The sequence below is a fragment of the Epinephelus fuscoguttatus genome, linkage group LG2 (assembly GCF_011397635.1).
Source record: "Epinephelus fuscoguttatus linkage group LG2, E.fuscoguttatus.final_Chr_v1".
Lineage (NCBI taxonomy): Eukaryota > Metazoa > Chordata > Actinopteri > Perciformes > Serranidae > Epinephelus > Epinephelus fuscoguttatus.
Genome location: NC_064753.1, coordinates 45808911 through 45827335, shown reverse-complemented (window position 1 = coordinate 45827335; position 18425 = coordinate 45808911). Strand labels below are relative to the sequence as shown.

The 18425-nt window shown below is 42.8% G+C and overlaps 1 protein-coding gene across 3 annotated transcripts in view; it reads right to left on the bottom strand.

Moving 5' to 3' along the window:
- Positions 1-18425, bottom strand: part of lrp4 (low density lipoprotein receptor-related protein 4) — a 156530-nt gene that overhangs the window by 89491 nt on the left and 48614 nt on the right. For all 3 annotated transcript variants that reach the window (XM_049561475.1, XM_049561481.1, XM_049561489.1), the window contains exon 2: positions 206-352. In XM_049561475.1, the coding sequence (XP_049417432.1) occupies positions 206-352 (147 nt within the window). The remainder of the gene's footprint in view (positions 1-205; positions 353-18425) is intronic.

Here is an 18425-nt window from a genome sequence, read left to right as displayed (position 1 = left end):
GGGCAATCATCGATTTCAACTTGATCACACAGACCAAATACACTCAGAGCAGACACATGGATCAAGCAATCACATCAAAGCCAGTAAACAGGCTTCAGATTTAGTTTGTTCAAGTTTCAAATTGGACCGATCAGAGTCAATGAATCTCCGAGTAAGTCACAGTGAGAAGGAAACGAAGACAGAGGGAAAGAAAGAGCAAACTCACTGCATCCGTCCTCGTCGCTGTGATCCCCGCAGTCGTTGTCTCCGTCACACTGCCACTGGGCCGGGATGCAGGTACACTCCCCGAACGCACTGACCGCACATGTGAAGTGGTTCCTCCCGCACGAGCACTCAGCGCTGCCCTGAACTCCTGCACACACACAGGAAGAAGAGGGTTAGAGCTAATCAGACATGTTACAGTTAACTGACTTTGTTTTGTTACTGAAATTCATAGAAGCAAATAGTGATTCTGTGAGTTACACAAAACTAGCTCATCTTCCCATTATTCACTCATCACACTGACTGAAGGTGAAGGTATGAACCGTGCAGGTCAACACGTAGCAAAAACCACAACCTGCTGCTGAATGCAACCTGACTTTAACAACACAACAGAGGAGGCTGACATTTACTGTAACACACACAAACACACACACAACCACATTTTACCCATGTGATTCCCCACTCTGTTTTCTTATGATTATATATATTCGCCCTCCTTAACTGCTCCCTACTCAACCTCCCTGAATGTGTGACCAAAGTTTTATAAAGCCAAAGCCATGTGTGCAAAAATCTGTTTAGCGCACTTTAATGTGATTCTCTATTTGATGTATGCCGCAGCAGTAAACTCCACCTGCCTGGGACTCTATGCAGAATGAATCTGAATCACTGTTCACATCACAACGTTTGTCAGGGGACTCAGAGGCAGCGTTGCTCATGTAAAACACTGGAGAAACAACGGGAGACTATTAGGGCCTTTCTACACGGGACTAAAGTTGGGAACTTTGCTGAAAAATATGACAAGCAAAGATGAAATCAACTCAACCATGACCCTCTGTGTTATCTTTGGCAAGTCTAAAGTATGTGGAGACAAGTCAGGTGTCACATCTTGTTAAAGGGGATCTTTTATGCTTTTCCTTGTTTTCTGTCATGATGTTACACTGAAGGATGTTCATATTAAACGTGGCCAACGCTTCAAGCAATAAGGTAAACGTATGTAAAAGACCGAAAACTCTTTCATTTTTCTACTTTGCATACAAGCTGATGTCGACTAGTGATGGATTTCTTTACATTGTCATCTGCTCCAGGCACGTTACTGCTAGTGTTTCATTATATAGCATACACCGCTACACGTAACCTACACTGCTACATGTAGCTACATGCTAACATCAGTGAAACATGTAATCTTCGCTGCTACTGTTATGAATTTCTCCCTGATTTTGGATTATGTCCAGATGTGAAAACTTTGCTTTACTAGTGAATTTCTTATGATAGAAAGTGCCGCTATTCTCCGTTACAGTCATTCCCCTGGCTGCGATGATGGCGCAGAAACGCCAAGAGCGCAGATATGGAACACCCAGAAACACGGACCATTCAGTGCAGACTGGGCTTCTTATCAGGAGTTAAGTTTAAAAAGAACAGAACTAAAACAGCTCATTTCAGAGAGTATATACAGGTGTTCCAGCACAGACAGTAATTAAAGCATGCAAACATGTTCTACTTGAAATGCTTAATACAAGTATGAACCTGAAAATTAACATAACAGGTCCCAAATTAAGTCTCAAGTCCTTGATAGCAACTGCAAGTGCACTGGAAGTCTTTCCCATTTATCAATGCCGAACGTTTCTTTTCAAATCTGTGTGACAGTGTTTTTACGTAGCCTACACTGCTACATGTAGCTACATGCTAACGCCAGTGAAACATGTAATCTTGGTTGCAGATGTTGTAAATTTTGGATCACATGAGGGTGTGAAGACTTTGGTTCAGAAGCTCTTAAGAATAATTTTTCATGATGGAAAGTGCCAATATTCTCCGTTACAGTCATTCCCCCAGCTGCAATGATGGTGCAAAGACGCCGAGAGCGCAAATACGGACACCCAGAAACACGAACCATTCAGAGCAGACTGGGCTTCTTATCAGAATTTGAGCTTAAAGAGAGAAGCGCCTAAAACAGCTCGTTTCAGACAGGTCAATACAGGTGTTTTTTGACCATTAAGGCATGCAAACATGCTCTAGTTGACACCTTTAATGCAAGTAAGAACCTGAAAATTGATTTAACAGGTCCCAAATTAAGTCTCAAGTCACTGAGAGCAACTGCAAGTCCACTGTAAGTCTTTCTCCATCAATCAATGCTGAACATTTCTTTTCAAATCTGTGTGATAGTGTTTTTACATAGCTGAGACCTTCCAGTGCGCAGGCCTTCAATATTCAAGCTGGGTATGCAATGCTGCCTGATGCTGTCATTTTTTTATTATATTTCTGTGATTTGACTGGAACAAAACTTGAAACTTGGCTTGGTTTTGCTTAGAATTCTGAAGTCCAGTCCACTCTTTAGGGAACAAAGTTACATAAATCTGACCCCAGTTCAAGTTTCTACAGCAGAACAGTGACACATCTATCCCCTCTGCCAAATATATGATGCCTAATAATCTAACGTAATACTAAGAAATTGCAGTGGTAACAAAACAGCAGTTCAGTCTGAATATCAGGCTGCTTTACTCAGCTACATTCATGTTCTGTTTTCTTTTAGCATTAGCATTTAGCTGCATTTTTCTTCTGCCATGCAGCGTCTTTGTCACCCCTCCAGCGTTCTGTGTACTGTAAACCACAGCCTAACACACTCCATACAGCCACACACTATGTCACCATGTGCAGATGAGACTTCACAAACCTCCTGAGAGCAATAAACATACCTGATCTTTATATGAATGGCTTTCATTAAACAAATCAGAACATAAACATGTGTGTTGTATGTGTCACAGTGAGAGACAGTATAATCGCCATTAGTATACAGCTGTACAGCCTCGGGTAGTTTTTACATCTCAGGGTGAGGAGGTTTTATAAATCGGTGTAAATCTGCATGTGTGAACAATGCAGTGATGTTTCCAGCTGAGATCCTTTGTGATAAGTAGGACGAGCACCACCGAGTGATTTATTTAGTGGATTTTTTCCCCTGTGGTTCTTTCTCAACCTCAAAAAACAAATGATATAACAGTGTTGTTGGACCACACTGACACCAATCAGTTGGATGATTCATTAAGTGACTAATGAGGTTTGGGAGTTTAAAAATTAGTCAATTTACCTACCTGAAAGAAAATCAGTCAGCTGTCACTCAGAGCACAGATGTCAGTGTTTCCCACATTAATTACAATCTATGTGTGGCGGGAGGGTGCTACAGATATGCAAACTTTCAGTCTTTGAGTGTTGGTGTGTCCCTTTGTGATCTGTGTCCCCTCTTTGAATTCTGAGGTCTTTACAGGCCCATGAACGCAGCACAGGCAGAACTCTTTCCGACACCCTTAGCAGCAGTTTGCAGAGTTTAAGTCACTGCATTGTGAACTGATCAGACGGTCAGTTTGTGGTCAGATTGATCAGAGCTGATCAGGTCAGACTGATGGATTAGTTCAGAGGAGCAGCTGCTGCAGAGGTGAGTGAAAGCAAACTTTGTTGCGGCTACTACACAGATTACACCCAGCGCTGGACGGCATGGCCTGCATTCTATTTCTATATGAATTACCAAATGGTTAAGTCCCTTCACCAAGGCCCAAAAAACCCCACTAACACCCCCTAACATTTGGCTTTTGTATGTAATGGGAAAGATTACAGCTGGGTTAAATGACACTACAGCAGTCACGGGTATTTATCGGCTCCAGCTCCAGTGAGCACTGATACCGATACCTGGGTGGACGCGCTAATTCTAGCCTTTACCAGCGAGATGCAATGAGGTGCCACCACAATATACCATCCATCTCAATCCAAGCAGTGCTCAAACATCTATCCAAATTCGTCTGCACCAAAATTGAAAGAAAGACTTCATAAGTCAGAGAGAAATATAACAAAGTCATCAGCGTAACTTTTTTACTAACCTCCATGCTGCTTTCTATTGTTCACTAACCTAATTACCAGCCAGTCTGTGATGTCAAACGTGACACACCTGTAAAAAATACAGAAAGGTATGCTTGTCTGCAGCAGAGATCTATACAGCTCTAGTCTAGTTGCAATAGGAAAGGAATCTATCAGTGTTTAAAAAACCTGCATACATGATCTTATTTTGGTGGAAAAGGAACTACAGTATTATCGAATGAGTACAAGTATTACATTTTAAACTCCCCACTGGATTCACACACTGAGTCAAGTGGTAAGATCAGTGAGCATTTCCGACATTTTTTAATTGAGACCTGTTGGAACAAATCAGTGTCTATATGTAGACCCTGCTGTCAGAAATTACATATGTTCATGCGGTGGACACAGTTAGCCACAGACTTATTTTTCTCCTTAGAGGCCTTTAGAAGTAAATCCAGTGAATCACGAGAAAAAGAGCAGTGATTAGAGCTCAGTCTGTCCTGTTACAGCCATTCACAAAATATATAGGGGGCTTTACTGCCCTGAGCATGGGCTGCCAGGCAGCAGAGGAACGTCATGAATCTATGAAACATCCTCAGTCTCTCTCTTCTGCAGATCGACTAATTCTGATTAATGATAAATAAAATCACAATACATTAAAATACATAAACATATTGTTTAGTGAATTCCTTTCTTTAGTCCAACACGTTGCTCACTGGCCCTTTAATATGAGCTGTTATGCTGACAGTGTGCATATGTGCGCAGACAAACACGGTGTCCCAAAATGCATAGTCAAACACACACACACACACACACACACACAGGGTCCATACGTTCGGTACACTGTGCTCTGATTACTCACTACAGCAGAGAAAAACACAGAGTCACCACATTTTCAGACGCATCACAGCAAATCACGTCCAGGAGAGGAAATAAATAAAGGTTTCCCATTTTGCTCTCACTTTGAAGCCTATTAATGACCATCTGTGTGTGTGTGTGTATGTGTGTGTGTGTGTGCGTCTATTTTGCTGAAACTGGCCTGCCGCAACAAACCCAGAGTTTCTTGGAACGCGTGTGTGTGTATGTGTGCATGGATGTGTGGTTCCTGGCCTCCTCACAAAGGCATCAGTCAACCCAGGAGGGCCTGGCAGAGAGAGCTCAGTAACCTTCAGATCCCTCCCACAGCACTAAATTAATGGCCTCTTTCTTTTCATTTCCCTCTCCTTCTCTTCATTCTTGTCTTTCCACCATCCCCTCTTCACACTTCCCCTTCAGCTGCCTCTCGTCTTTTCTCCTCTTCCCCACTTTCTTTCCTCTCCCCTCCCCCCTTGTTTCCAGAATTCTCGACTAACGGGAGTGAAACCGGGATGGCGTCATCCAAGTCTTCCTGTCTGTGAAGTTGTCTTTCTAATTTTCTCGCGCAGTCTGTACTTCCTGCAGTCGTCAGCCCCCGGGGGCATGCCGTTTACCTTACCAGACAGTGTTCACGCAGACAGGTACAGACTAAGGCCTGAAAATCCCCGCCAAAGACTAATTCCTGATCCAACAGTACAACACAGATAACTCATACTGCTGTGTTGTGAGCTGTGCTGGATTTGTAACTTTAAGCATATGTGTGTTTCATTCAGATGTGCATGTGTGTGTGTGTGTGGGTTTGCACAGAGCTAAATTAGAGTCTGTGAGCTGGAGTTGAAGTTGTGTCAACATAAAGCCACATCACAGGCCGTGCATTTGTCAAACATGCTTTAAAAAGCAGAGGCCATGGGCTCAGACCAGAACCAAAGAAACCATCATACGTACTGTACTGCACATGCATCTGTACGTACCAGGACTAAGAATAGGAACAGGCGATATGTATGTAATATATGTCGCAAGATGACAGCATGAGATCTGTCAACACGTAGAGAATTTGGTGCACGGTTTCTGGTTGTATCCATCGCTTTAAAGTTGCTAAACACAAATTTAAGGGATCCATATCAGATTTTTTGTTTATGTCAAAAATTACAGATATCAGACGACATATTTAAAAAACTCTAAAATACTGACCTCAGTATCAGCCTCAAAAACGCAGGTAGTTATGCATTATATTGAAAGAAAACCATCTGTGACAAGTTTAGATTTTTGCACAAATACAGCTTGACTCAAGAGAATTAAATCTCTACTGTACCTCTAACTTTTCAGATTACTTAAGATGTCTAGATGAAACACTTTCAATCTGCAAATTTGAGCAACTTCTCACAAAACTACGTTATGCTTCCCTTTGTTCAGCCTAGTTTATTAACTCTAAACCAGTTGATGGAAACATGCCTAATTTGCATTTCTTCTTTACAACATTATAAGAGTTTGCTCACAATTGAACAGAAGCACAAGTAATCTCAATATTTTAGCGTCAAACTGAACAAAAAGTAGAGCTGCCAAACACTTCAGAGTTCAAATGTCTGCCAGACAGAAGAAGGAAAAAGGAAGCACCTCTTCCTCAGTAACGCAACATAAATTACCCTTACACTGCTGCCAAGTCACGAAAGATGACAGGTGCATACACTGTATGTTCCACACCAGCCACATGAAACATTGCCAATAAAAGCTGGCATGATAGACAACTAATTTTTTCCCGACTGAAACAAATTCCACAAAACCTAATACATGTGTTAGATGACCAAGGTAATCTCCTTGTTTCCAGTTCACATCCTCTACTTCTTGTAATCTCTTTACTGATGGATTACAGCCATACATTAGGCATAGTCTATACTGCGAACTTCTCACAAAACTACGTTATGTTACACAGAGTTCAAATGTCTGCCAGACGGAAGAAGGAAGAAGGAAGCACCTCTTCCTCAGTAACACAACATAAATTACCCTTATGCTGCTGCCAAGACTGCGCCAAGAAAGGTGTCACGTACATACACTGGATGCACAAGCACACCAGCCACAGTTTTACAGCAAGACTTCCTTTAAAACTTTCAAAGCTGTCTGATCAGAAAAATAAAAATGTATTGCGTGCACTGGTGTGAATACTGTCCAGCATGTTGGGGTGCAAAGACTTTCTTATTCTTGCAGTGTGTTCTGGGAGAGTATGGCGCTAACATGTGCCTTTAAACAATGCAAAGAATAGTTTGCAGTTCTGTAACTCTTTAAAACTTGGATCCAAGGGGGAAAAGACCCAGATATTAACTCATGAGACTGATAATGACGAGGAAAGATCAACACACAGATCATGAGTTTCAGAAATAAGTTTGAATGTGTGTCAGAACCAGCACATCAGGGATTTCTACTGAGAGCATGAACCTACTGAAGAAGCAAAGAGAGAATCATTGCCGCTCACTACGTGGTTATGTAAGGCTGCAGACAAACACACACACCGACACACACACACACGCACACACCATGCAGTAGCAGCCAGGCATGGCAGCCCTGTGCTTTCAAGAGCACCAGCATGACAAGCCTCTGATGCATCACACAGATAACAGATCACATGCTGGGTTGTTTTGGAGAGACGGTGAATCACTTTGAGCTGTAAGTTTAGCAACAATACACCATTCAATCCATTGCTGGATGTTTAAGTGGGGCAGATACAGTAGAATCACCTGAGCTGTGGATTGATCGTAAGCTGGATTTTCTTAAACTGCCTGAAAAGCTGAGATGAGAAAAAAGAACTGAACAGACGCAGCAGAGGGACAAAGTGTCAGTGAAGAACAGGAAAACTTTTTCTGATGTTATCATGCTTCATCTAGCTGACCTTCATAAAAAAAGCCTTCCAGCAAGGAGAGACCGTAATAAAGAGATGTAAAATACAGCTACAGTTTAAAGTTGCTCTAAATACACTAAGTGCTGTGAGAGCTTTTGTCTTAAGGGGACAGATCATCTTAAAATCATGCATCTACTTATGGACGAAACATTCACGGTGACCTCATCGGCTGAGCTGCAACATTAGCTCATTTAGTAGTGCCAGATGAGCTAGCAGTAGTTGCACGCTATCTCCTGCGTGTCGTGATTTCTGGAAAGAGGCATTGCTGTTGAGCTTTCAAAATGTTTTTGCGCTTTGAGCACCACAAGCTGAGCGTCATCTAGTTCCATCACACTTGAGGAGGCAGACATCTTTATGGCCGATATCTCCAACACTCGGCAACTCACACCAAAACAATCTCACCTGATAAATAGCTTTAAGTTTAAAGAAACACTATGTTTTTAGTTCTTCTGAGGTTCACTGACCCTTTAAGAGTTGCCTTCTCTCTTGTCAGTAGACGCCAGAACCTGAGATTAAACTTTCTGAGAGACAGTGAGTCATCTTGTTTGCTACTGAACAGTGAAAATATGCATCCAACTTTGTCGATTTGATGGATTCAATTTTTGCACATTAATGTCAGCACATCAAACCCACAAAGACGCCAGGCGATTAACATACCCACTTTAAGAGGAGGAAAGCTCCAATTTGAGTCCAATAACAGGTGATGAGCACTGATGTGTTGAACCCGCTCTGTTTGAGCTGTGAGTCAGACAGAACCTCCAGTAGAGAAAAAGAAAACAGAGACCACCAAAGATCCTCCACTGCTGGTTACTACAGCCTCAAACTGTCTAAACAGGCCTGGTGTAGAACAAGACAGGTGGTCCCCCAAAGGTAAACAGAGATGATCCCGCAAACACACCCTGACACCACGCCTGAACCTGACCCGCCTACAGCATCAGCCAGCCGCCAAGAAGCCCGGGTTCACCGACCAAACCGAGCCGGATGCTGCCACGTCATAGGAGTCTCAGATCTAACCAGGTGGCATCCAACCTCTGTTTCACCATTTCACAATTTGCAGTTGTTAAATAGTTAAATGACGAGTGTGAAGAGTTGAGGAGAGAGCAGTGGGGCCAAAACACACAATGGTAACTCAGCCCTGAGAGCGGGTGGCCACACGCTTTGAACGATGTCAAAAGGCTGCCAGTTAATTAGGCGTGGACCTCCCTGGAGACTACCTGGAGGGTCGGAGCTGCGTCTTTCTTTCAGCGTGTGAGTGTGCCGCTATAAAAAGTGATAAGCGGGAAATCGGGGGGGGGGAATGAGCCATCTGACAATGCGAAGGGTAAGACAGCGGCACGGAGGGAGTGAGTCAAGCCTTTTGTCCACCCTCTGTCTTCCTGCCACCCGTCCGCTGCTGGTGTCGAACTGTAAAGGCTTCTGAGAGACAGCTGCGTCTCAGCGTGTCAGCAACTGTTCAGCCCGAACCAGCTGCATTCAGCTGCGCCGCACGGCGTTGCGCAGCGCTGCACAATGAGAATGGACACAACTGGCGTCCCACCTCGCTGTCAGGCAACAGTGTTCTTCCTTCATCACGTCTCGCCGTGTGAGGAACAAGACGCCTGACTGATCACGTATGCGGGACGGCTGTTCACCTGTAATGACTGTCATTCGCCGTTTGTGCTGAACAGAGAGGACAGTGACAGTGTTCCTGCCTTCTTGATATTAATAATGGTGAAATTATAGTTCCAAAAATAAGAAAAACACTTTTGCAACACCTGGTTTTGGGTGAAGACATTTTGAAGGAAACAGGTAGATATAATATTTTCATTTCTGGATACAGAGATATATCAGGATATGTTTGTATGGCACAATATGAAAGATAACGTAGGTAAACAGAGTATAGAAACATTAACACTGAAGGAATTCTAACTAGGAAAAGTTTCAGCTTGTTACAATCTGCAGTCCTCACCACTAGATTCCACTAAATCCCCCTAAATCTTACACACTGGACCTTTAAGGAGGAATAAACACAAATTGGAACGAGTGAGATTATGTGTTAAAAAAAAAAGTGTTTCTGCTTGCAAAGCCATCTTTGGCTTATCAGGAAAAACAAACCTGTCTAATTTTAATGTCCTCACCTCACACAGCAGACTCTATCATCCCCATCTTCTATCTAGTCTATCACATTTAGATTGATTTGACATCACAACGTGGGGCGCTTTGTATCAGCTGCACATTATTCATCTGAATAATTGTAACTCTGCATCAAAGGTGAAAGCCAATATCTGAGAGCAAACTTTTTACCTACCAGAATTTGAGAAAGACACGCTTTGTGTGTTATGAGCCGTGGAAAGCTGTAATATTGTGACAAAATAAATCTCGTTCTTCTTGCTCTGTAGTGTGTTGTTGTCTTAACGTCACACATCTTAACGTGTTAGCAAACAATCAAGCGGACACAAAGCAACAATAACATTCAATTGGAGCTGTGTTTCTGTCTACATCTTGAAATCTAAATCCAATTTTCATTTAAGCTCTGAAAAAGGGATTTGTTGTGCTCCAGTTTCTTCACTGATAAATGTCTGCTGCTCGGTCCTGGGCAGGTGGGATACAGCCTCCCTGTTGCTGCTGCAAACGAGACAAACCTGAACACTACAGAAAATGTTCCATAAATTAAAACAATGAGCTTAAAAAGGCTAAGTGGGTTAATCACCTTTCACTACATGCATTCATTGTTACAATAAATATTGATTGGCAGAGCTTAGAGCACCATTTCCCAGACTCCTGCTCCTTTTTATCCTCCTATTTCTCTCCATTACAACATATGGAAGCTCTAAAGCTGCTCCAACACTCAAGAGCACATTCGCTGAATTCCCTGTGGTTATGATGGCTCTGGGTTACGCCGGCTTGGCTACACGATGCCAAACAGCTCATCCTCCCTGCCCGTTCCCCCTCTCCATCGGCTCATCTCCACCTACTAATTTGCCCGCCGTAGGTCAGGCCGCCCTGATGTGGCGAGCTGATAACCACAGCAGCACATGTTGAGCTGGGAAAAAAAGACATGTGGAGGAACAACATGCATGAGCAGGCGCACACATGTGCCACTGTTCAACCCGAGGGAAATTCTCAAATCTCTTAAAATATCCGGTTTGGGCAATCAAGTGTCTAAACGAAGTACCAGACAAACAAGTTCAGTTTGATGCCAAATCTTCAAAGCATTGCTAAAAATCTTCCTGGACAGGCCCGTCATCACGAGCTCATCCCTCTGGTTTGCTCGCTCGCACACAAAAACACACAGGAGTGTTTGAAATGTGCAGCAGTTGGTCGGCAGCGGGGTTCTTTTCACGCCTGCTCATCTCAGACTTTCATTAAAACTCCAGTCTTATCACACCACAGCGCTCAATCACTTTCCTCTGACGTAACTCAGCAGGAGGGTGTGTGTGTGTGTGTTGTTGGCTTGCCTTTAAGGCTGAACCATGTTGAGACTCCTCCAACCTGACCAGGGACTTCATTACAGACCCTTATTTCTGCATGTTCATCATGTGCAGTAGCCTTATTCAAGCAAACAGCACCAGACACGCACACACACAGGAACACACACTCAAAGACACACTCAGCCAAGTCATTGCCTATTAACTAAGTGCGACCCAGAAGCATGTGGGAGGATACTGTCCTTTATTCCCTTGAAATGAGCGAAAACAACATAATTACACGCTTAGTGATATATCATCGTCCTGCTGCTGAGGGTTAAAAATAAAGGCCTCTGAGATCAAACAAGGGGGAGAAATGAAAGGATAGTGCTGCTGTGGAGTTGTATACAGTACACACACACACACACACACACACACACACACACACAGTGCCATCATCAGCGGCCGGCCAGCAGTCTCTCTGAAGTCAGTTCAAAGATAACACTGACTTGGCCAGGGATGAGTGGATGGCTGCTGGACGGGCATGTGGGCTGGCACAGAGGGGTGGGCAGCTAAGTTGGAGGGGTGGGTGAGTTTAAAAAATACACTAAAAAACAGGAAAAAGTTGTGTTTTAGTGTATTTTTCATTTGTTACTTTAGTGAAACAAGTGCGAGAATCTGCCAGCATTTGGAGATAAACCAACCTAATCCCTCAAATCTCATTTTCTCTGGGCAAAGTGTCAAAATCTCAGAATGAAACATAACGCGGACGCGTTCAGTTGAGTGAAAACCTCCACCAACACACAATAACCCTCCAACATGCAAAGCTGCAGCCTCCAGAAATGTTTACATTTGTTTATTATTTACCCTCATGTTGGACTTTCTGTCAAACGTGAATGCAACACATTATACACGTCTTTTATCTATTAAGGTGAAGCATTAACTGCATAGAATCATGTGCCAAATCAAATTTATTTGTACAGAATCATGTGCAACATTACAGCTCCTGTGTGTAGGATTTAGATGGATCTATCATAACTATGTTTTCATCAGTTTATAATCACCTGACACTAAAAATCATTGTGTTTTATAACCTTAGAATGAGCTGTTCATATCTACATACAGAGCAGGTCCTCTCCATTGAGCCTGCCATGGTGTTTTACATTTGCTCTGAACTAACAAACAAACCCTGACTACAGATTGAGCCGTTCACCTTTTTTTGCGTTTGCCACTGTAGTTCTCCTACACATTTGGCACATTGGAGAAAATTCAGTCCGCTAGATGCCACTAAATCCGACACACTAGAACTTTAAAGATAAATACAGTCATTTGATCAAATTTACTAGTTAGCTTTGAGCTAATTTCCAGTCATGTTAAATAAATAAAACAGCTAAAAAACAGCTGTTGTCTAACAGAAGTCTTAAATCTGTGCTACAGCCAAAATCGAATCACTAGATCTTTGGACCAAAAAAGATGCATCCAGCACCCAACAGTACTTTTTTCGGTATTTTACTATCAATTACTGCTTCTTATCTGTTATTATAAAAATAAAGTTTCAGTTGTAAAAAATAAAATCAAGCTTCTTAATCTCAACAATTTTATTTCATTCATTCATTTTCTATAACCACTTATCGTGTTGGGGGTTATGGGGGGGCTGGAGCCTATCCCAGCTGATACTGGGAGAGAGGTGAGGTACAACCTGGACAGGTCACCAGACTATCACAGGGCTGACACATAGAGACAGACAACCATTCACACTCACATTCACACCTACGGACAATTTAGAGTCACCAATTAACCTGACGTGCATGTCGTTGGGTTGTGGAAGGAAGCTGGAGTATCCAGAGAAAACCAATGCTAACAGAGGGAGAACATGCAAACTCTGTGAAGGGCACCCCCACCCTGAGTTTGAACTTTTTATCCAAGTTATTTTGTTGAGGTGCTTTTTGGCAAAACACTTTGAGTCAATTTAAGTTTCCCCTGGTAAGTGAGATGTGGCGTATATGTCTTGGGCTTTTATTATGAAAGGTTCGAACAGAAGGAGAGAGGCTGTAATGTGCTGCTGTTGGCAATGCGGGCAGCAATAAAGAGTTTGCCATCATAGATCAGAGTACGGAGCCTCTGTGTTATTTTATTACCTTCATAAGAATAGGTGCAACTCATAACACTTGGCTACATTTATTTAAAACAAAGCTGCCCCCTGAGCTCCAGCTCAACTCAACTCAAAGTGAGCACTGTCTGCAGCGAGTTTTTGAAAAGTGTAACCACACACACCATTGCCTTGACTCACTGTGACTTAAACAAGCTGCAGGGGTGACTTAGTGTCTCTACACTCAGCCAGATGTGCTCTCATGTAGCAAAATTTGGCACTGATTGATTTAATGTGAATCAGTACTCACTGGTATAGATGTAATTCAGTTGTTACCCATGAAAGTAAAGAGTTCCAACACTAACAAAACCTGTCTGTAGCTTTGTGAGTATCTCACAGACAAGTAAACTCATTTACACAAAGAACTGTAAAATCTTTTCTCCCGCTTGGCAGACTTTTTTTTACTTGTTTAAAGAAGAAAGATTTGAAGTGTTGCAGCAGATGACGTCAGTGTTTGGACTGTTGCATCTTGCAGTGTTTTATGCTGTGTGATCTGTTTGGTCACAGGGCCGTGAAGGGGTTAAGGAGGGAGAGGGGCGAGCGCGTCGTACTACGTTTCATTTTCCACTACTGTCAGCCCTTTGTGATGACTCTGGCCTCCACACACTGTACTTATGTGGCTTTGGGGCTCAATATGTGTGTGTATGCGAACATATGTGTGTGCACTGTATACAGTATGTGAATAAGGGAAGGACTCTGTATGACGATCAAAGAGAAAACACATAAAAGACCCATCACGACTACTCCCATTTACTCTGTGTTGGACACGGGTTTTAAGGATTTAATGACCTAATGGGAAACTGGGCGACTGCCTCTCCAAAGCGATGACACACATGTTAAAGGGCCTTGTTGGTGATGAAGGCGTTGTACGGGATACGAGCTGCACAGTGGCAGATGAAGAGCTGAAGGTCTGACTGTCATGAGCCTGTGTGGGAGAGGGCTCCTGCGGAGTTTTTATGAAGTGCGGGGCGAGAAAGCAAGTGTTGTGCATGGAGTCAGAGAGGAGGGGTGAGGAGGGCAAAGAGAGACAGTGAGCGTGAAAGTTCGGTCTATTTGTTTAGCAGCTGCTGAAGCAGCAGCGTGAACGCCACACCACTGAGATGAAAGAGACGCTGTTGGGAGAGAAAGACAGTGTCAACTACTGCTGGGTATTTAGCAAGTAAAAGTAAAGTAAAAGTTTCCACAGCACAGACTATCAAACAGTAGCCTATCATGAACTGAAAGTTGAGACTGAATGCCTGTTCAGATTAATTAATCATTGATCTACGCGTAGCTCCAAATTTACATCATGACTGCCAATTTGAGCCTGTATTTTATAATGCATAGTCTTTGGTATGGCTTCTAGCATTTGACATTTAACATTTGAAAATCCTTCTTTTGTTAAATAAAAAAAAGTATGAAAAGTTCACTGTCGTTTGTTCTACATCTACAGCTCAAAGATTTTCACTGCAGAACAACAGTAAAAAGTGAGAGTTCAAGCATGCCAAATATGAATTGGTTTTGGTATGAATAGGACTGCTTGAGTGTGAGTGTGCGTATGATATTGTGTGTGTGTGTGTGTGTGTGTGTGTGTGTGTGTGTGTGTGTGTGTGTGTGTCAGGCCTGGCAGTGTAAACACAGAGGAGCTCTGAGCTCTGCCTCTGGCTGTGAACACTAGACTCGCTGGGTAATGTGCTGAGTGAGCACTTGGTGTCCAAGCTCGCTCTAATCCACAGATTGTCTCTTTGGCCAGCTGACCCCCCTCAAACACACACATATACGTACACACACACACACACACACACACACACACACCACCATCCTAACTTTAACCCCTAAAATCCCCCACCAGGGGCCTCTATCAGGGATACACGGGTCAGAGCTTCACCCGATCCCAGAGCTCAGTGCTCCCTCCTGGGAAGAGTTGATTTTCCAGTTGGAGTCTAATTTCCAATTAGATTATACTGTATCAATTCCCAAAATCCCAAAATCCATTTTACAATCTGTACCTTTCCTCAATGTGCGGTTTTGTAGAGGTCCTCCTTAGAGGACACCGTGCTGAAACTTTATTCAACTGAATTAAAGCTGCATTCACATGTATTTAGGCCGAGGGTAGACAGAAAACCAGATGTCGGTGCAGTGGACGAGAGCAGGGCAGTTAAATTAGATAAGGCCAGCAAAGGATACCAGCAATGGCAACAGCAGTCAGCACAGCTGTCCCAAGTTAAAATACTTTAACTTTTTGCTACCATCCCCAACAGAATTCACAACCGGATGTTAGAAAATGTTGTTCGTCTGCTGTCCACCATCAACCCGATTTCATGTAAATGCAGCATAATGATTAGTTTTGTTGATAATTAATTAATTGCTTAAGGGTGCTTTCAGACGTAGAGTTGTCTTGCTTTGGTCTGAATCAGGGACTCATTTTGTTACAAAGTTGTATAATTGCCTAGAGTTGGTTCATGCTCTCACGGCAGCATTTACAAGCGGACCAGATCAAATGCCTTGTGTGAGAAAGCTGCTCTTGATTGGTCAGAATTTCCATGCAGGAAAAATCCAGGAAGTAAAGCAAACGCTGAAGAAGAGTACACTTGCAAGATAAATGTGACACTTTGTAATGTCACAATGGAGGGACAACTACGCAGGTTGATTTTAGCGCTGCTCATCGTGGACTATATTGCTGTCATTGTTCATTTTAGTCAAACCATACAGTTTGAAAACGAGGCGCAGCTCCAACTAGAAAACAATGTTTTGATGCATTGGATGTGCTGAATGTGCATATTAAGGCAGTACAGGAGGAGGTGCACATCAATAACCCTCCAGGACTGTAACATGCTCATGTTTAACCCAAACAATGTGTCATGTGACTGCAGTTGCTTCACATCCAGGTCGGAACACCTTCTCACCACAAACGAACCATTTGTAACCAGACCAAGACCACCTCTTCAAGAAGGTCTCAGTCTGGTTGTTTTGGTGTGCACCTGAGTGTGATTGCTGTGTTCACACCTGCCCAAACAAACCATATTTAGGGGGCAAATAAGCTTGAGTTTGACTGAACCAAACCAAACAGGGCAAGTGTGAAAGCAGAAGTTCCCAATCCAGATCCAAGTACCCACAGTCCTGCATATAAGCAACTCTTTCATGCCCACATCTGATTATATAAAAAAGAACATTTAATACAAATGTTGGTACCTTCCAATCTGGCATCTGTTACCATTTTCTTACACATTATTACACATACTCACTACTTTCTTACACAAATAAAAAAAAAGGTTGTCTGACTTGCATCAAGCTGCTACACTACAACAGAAAATTAGCTTGATGAGAAACTAAGCATGTACACAAAACATCAATCTAAACCAGATGTCTAAAAATTAAAGGCACATGTAACAATTGTTGATTTCACTGATATAACCCTGAATGAATCTGCAAGAACAAAACCAAATCAAGTAAGGACATGGTGAATTAAAACTGAAACAGAATCTGCAGATCAGCGCCAACATGAGTGCAGTGCTCAAGGTTCAAACATTACTTTTCTAAACTGAGCTTCAAAAGACGAAAAATACCAGAATCTTAGATCCACGCCGTGGGATGCAAACCTCAAATATGTCCAATAAACCCAAACTAAGTGACCCGTCTCCAGTGCAAACATCTATTGTTCTGTGGAGGCAAATCAAAACCATGTTTCTGGTGCGTAAAAGCAGTGGACCTCACTCGCTCAAATTAAAGCAGCTGAACCACTAGGGATGTTAACATCGCTGTGCCTGCACCAGAGTCCAGGTAGAATAAAATGGTGGAATAAGTGAAACAGCAAGAGGTGCAGAGAAATGGAATTGGCTGCCTACTGGAGTCTGAAATCTTTCTGTGTGGGACAACTTTACTATTTCCAGCAGGACGTCTCTACAGCACACGTGGACTGCAGGTGAAGTTTTAAATTTTTGCTGTGTGTGTGTGTGTGTGTGTGTGTGTGTGTGTGTGTGTGTGTGTGTTACTAGTGTCTGGATCAGGTCCAGTCCAGTGGAGTCAGTCTTTAAATGTTACACGAGCCCCACGTCTGAGCCAAAACTTCCAGCCTAGACCTTCCTTGTAACAGAACCCCCAGAGATCAAAACCTCTCCCTGGGATTTATCGATCACCTGCTCTGGGGCTGCACGCTGACAGCCTGAAATCCATCCCACATACAAATCAAAGTCAGACCGTGGCAGCTTACAGGAGAAAGTACAGTACACCAGGATAGATGGCCAAATAACTTAAACAAAAACAGCGTTTAAACCTTACTCTCAAACAGCATGAGCTTGTATTTTTATTTTTTCATAACCCTTCCAGGGAGTTTTGGCTGCACGACTCTGGTTAGAATGTTAATCCTAAAATTATAGTACAATTTAACAAACAAATCTTTAGAACATTATAAAGTGATTACACTGACTCATCAGTGTCAGTGACAAAACCTGTAGCTTTTTGCTCTGGATCAGCTGCTTAAATCCTGGTTAAAAGCTTACACAAAGCAGTCCACCTTGACTGAATTAATGCATCTGATTGGTTACAACCCGTCGACACCAAATCCACAAAATGAGGTCAGCATTTCACCGAAACTGGGAGAAGGCAAAACACAACTCTCCACCACAGGGCTGTGGTGGGAGCCAGAATAGAAGGAATCATGACTCAAAAATAATTTTATCGCATACCAGCTACCACTGCCCGTCAACACAAAGGAAGACAGTGCACACACAGATCACAACGCACACTTTTTTGTATTTATTTCAAGCAGCAAACTTCAGGGCTGAAAAATGAAGCCGACACTGACGTGCCAAAAAGTGCAGTTCCTAAAATGACCACTTGAGGCTGGCTCCAGAAGCCAGTCAACCCCCATGTTAAAATGAAACTTAACAGCTGAAATAAACATGTTTACTACCTCGTACAAAGAAACGTTTTGACCTCTATAGCTAATAGAGCTGTTCATGAAAACTGTGCAGGGGAAATAGTTTTGTATAGCTCACCCATTCAAATTATATTAAGGCTTAAATGTATGCAGATTAAGAGCAGGACACTTTGAGTGACAGGCTGTCTGCAAGGTGTCACTACCATCTGAGTCAGATCCATCCCTCGCTCCTCCTCAGCTCTACTC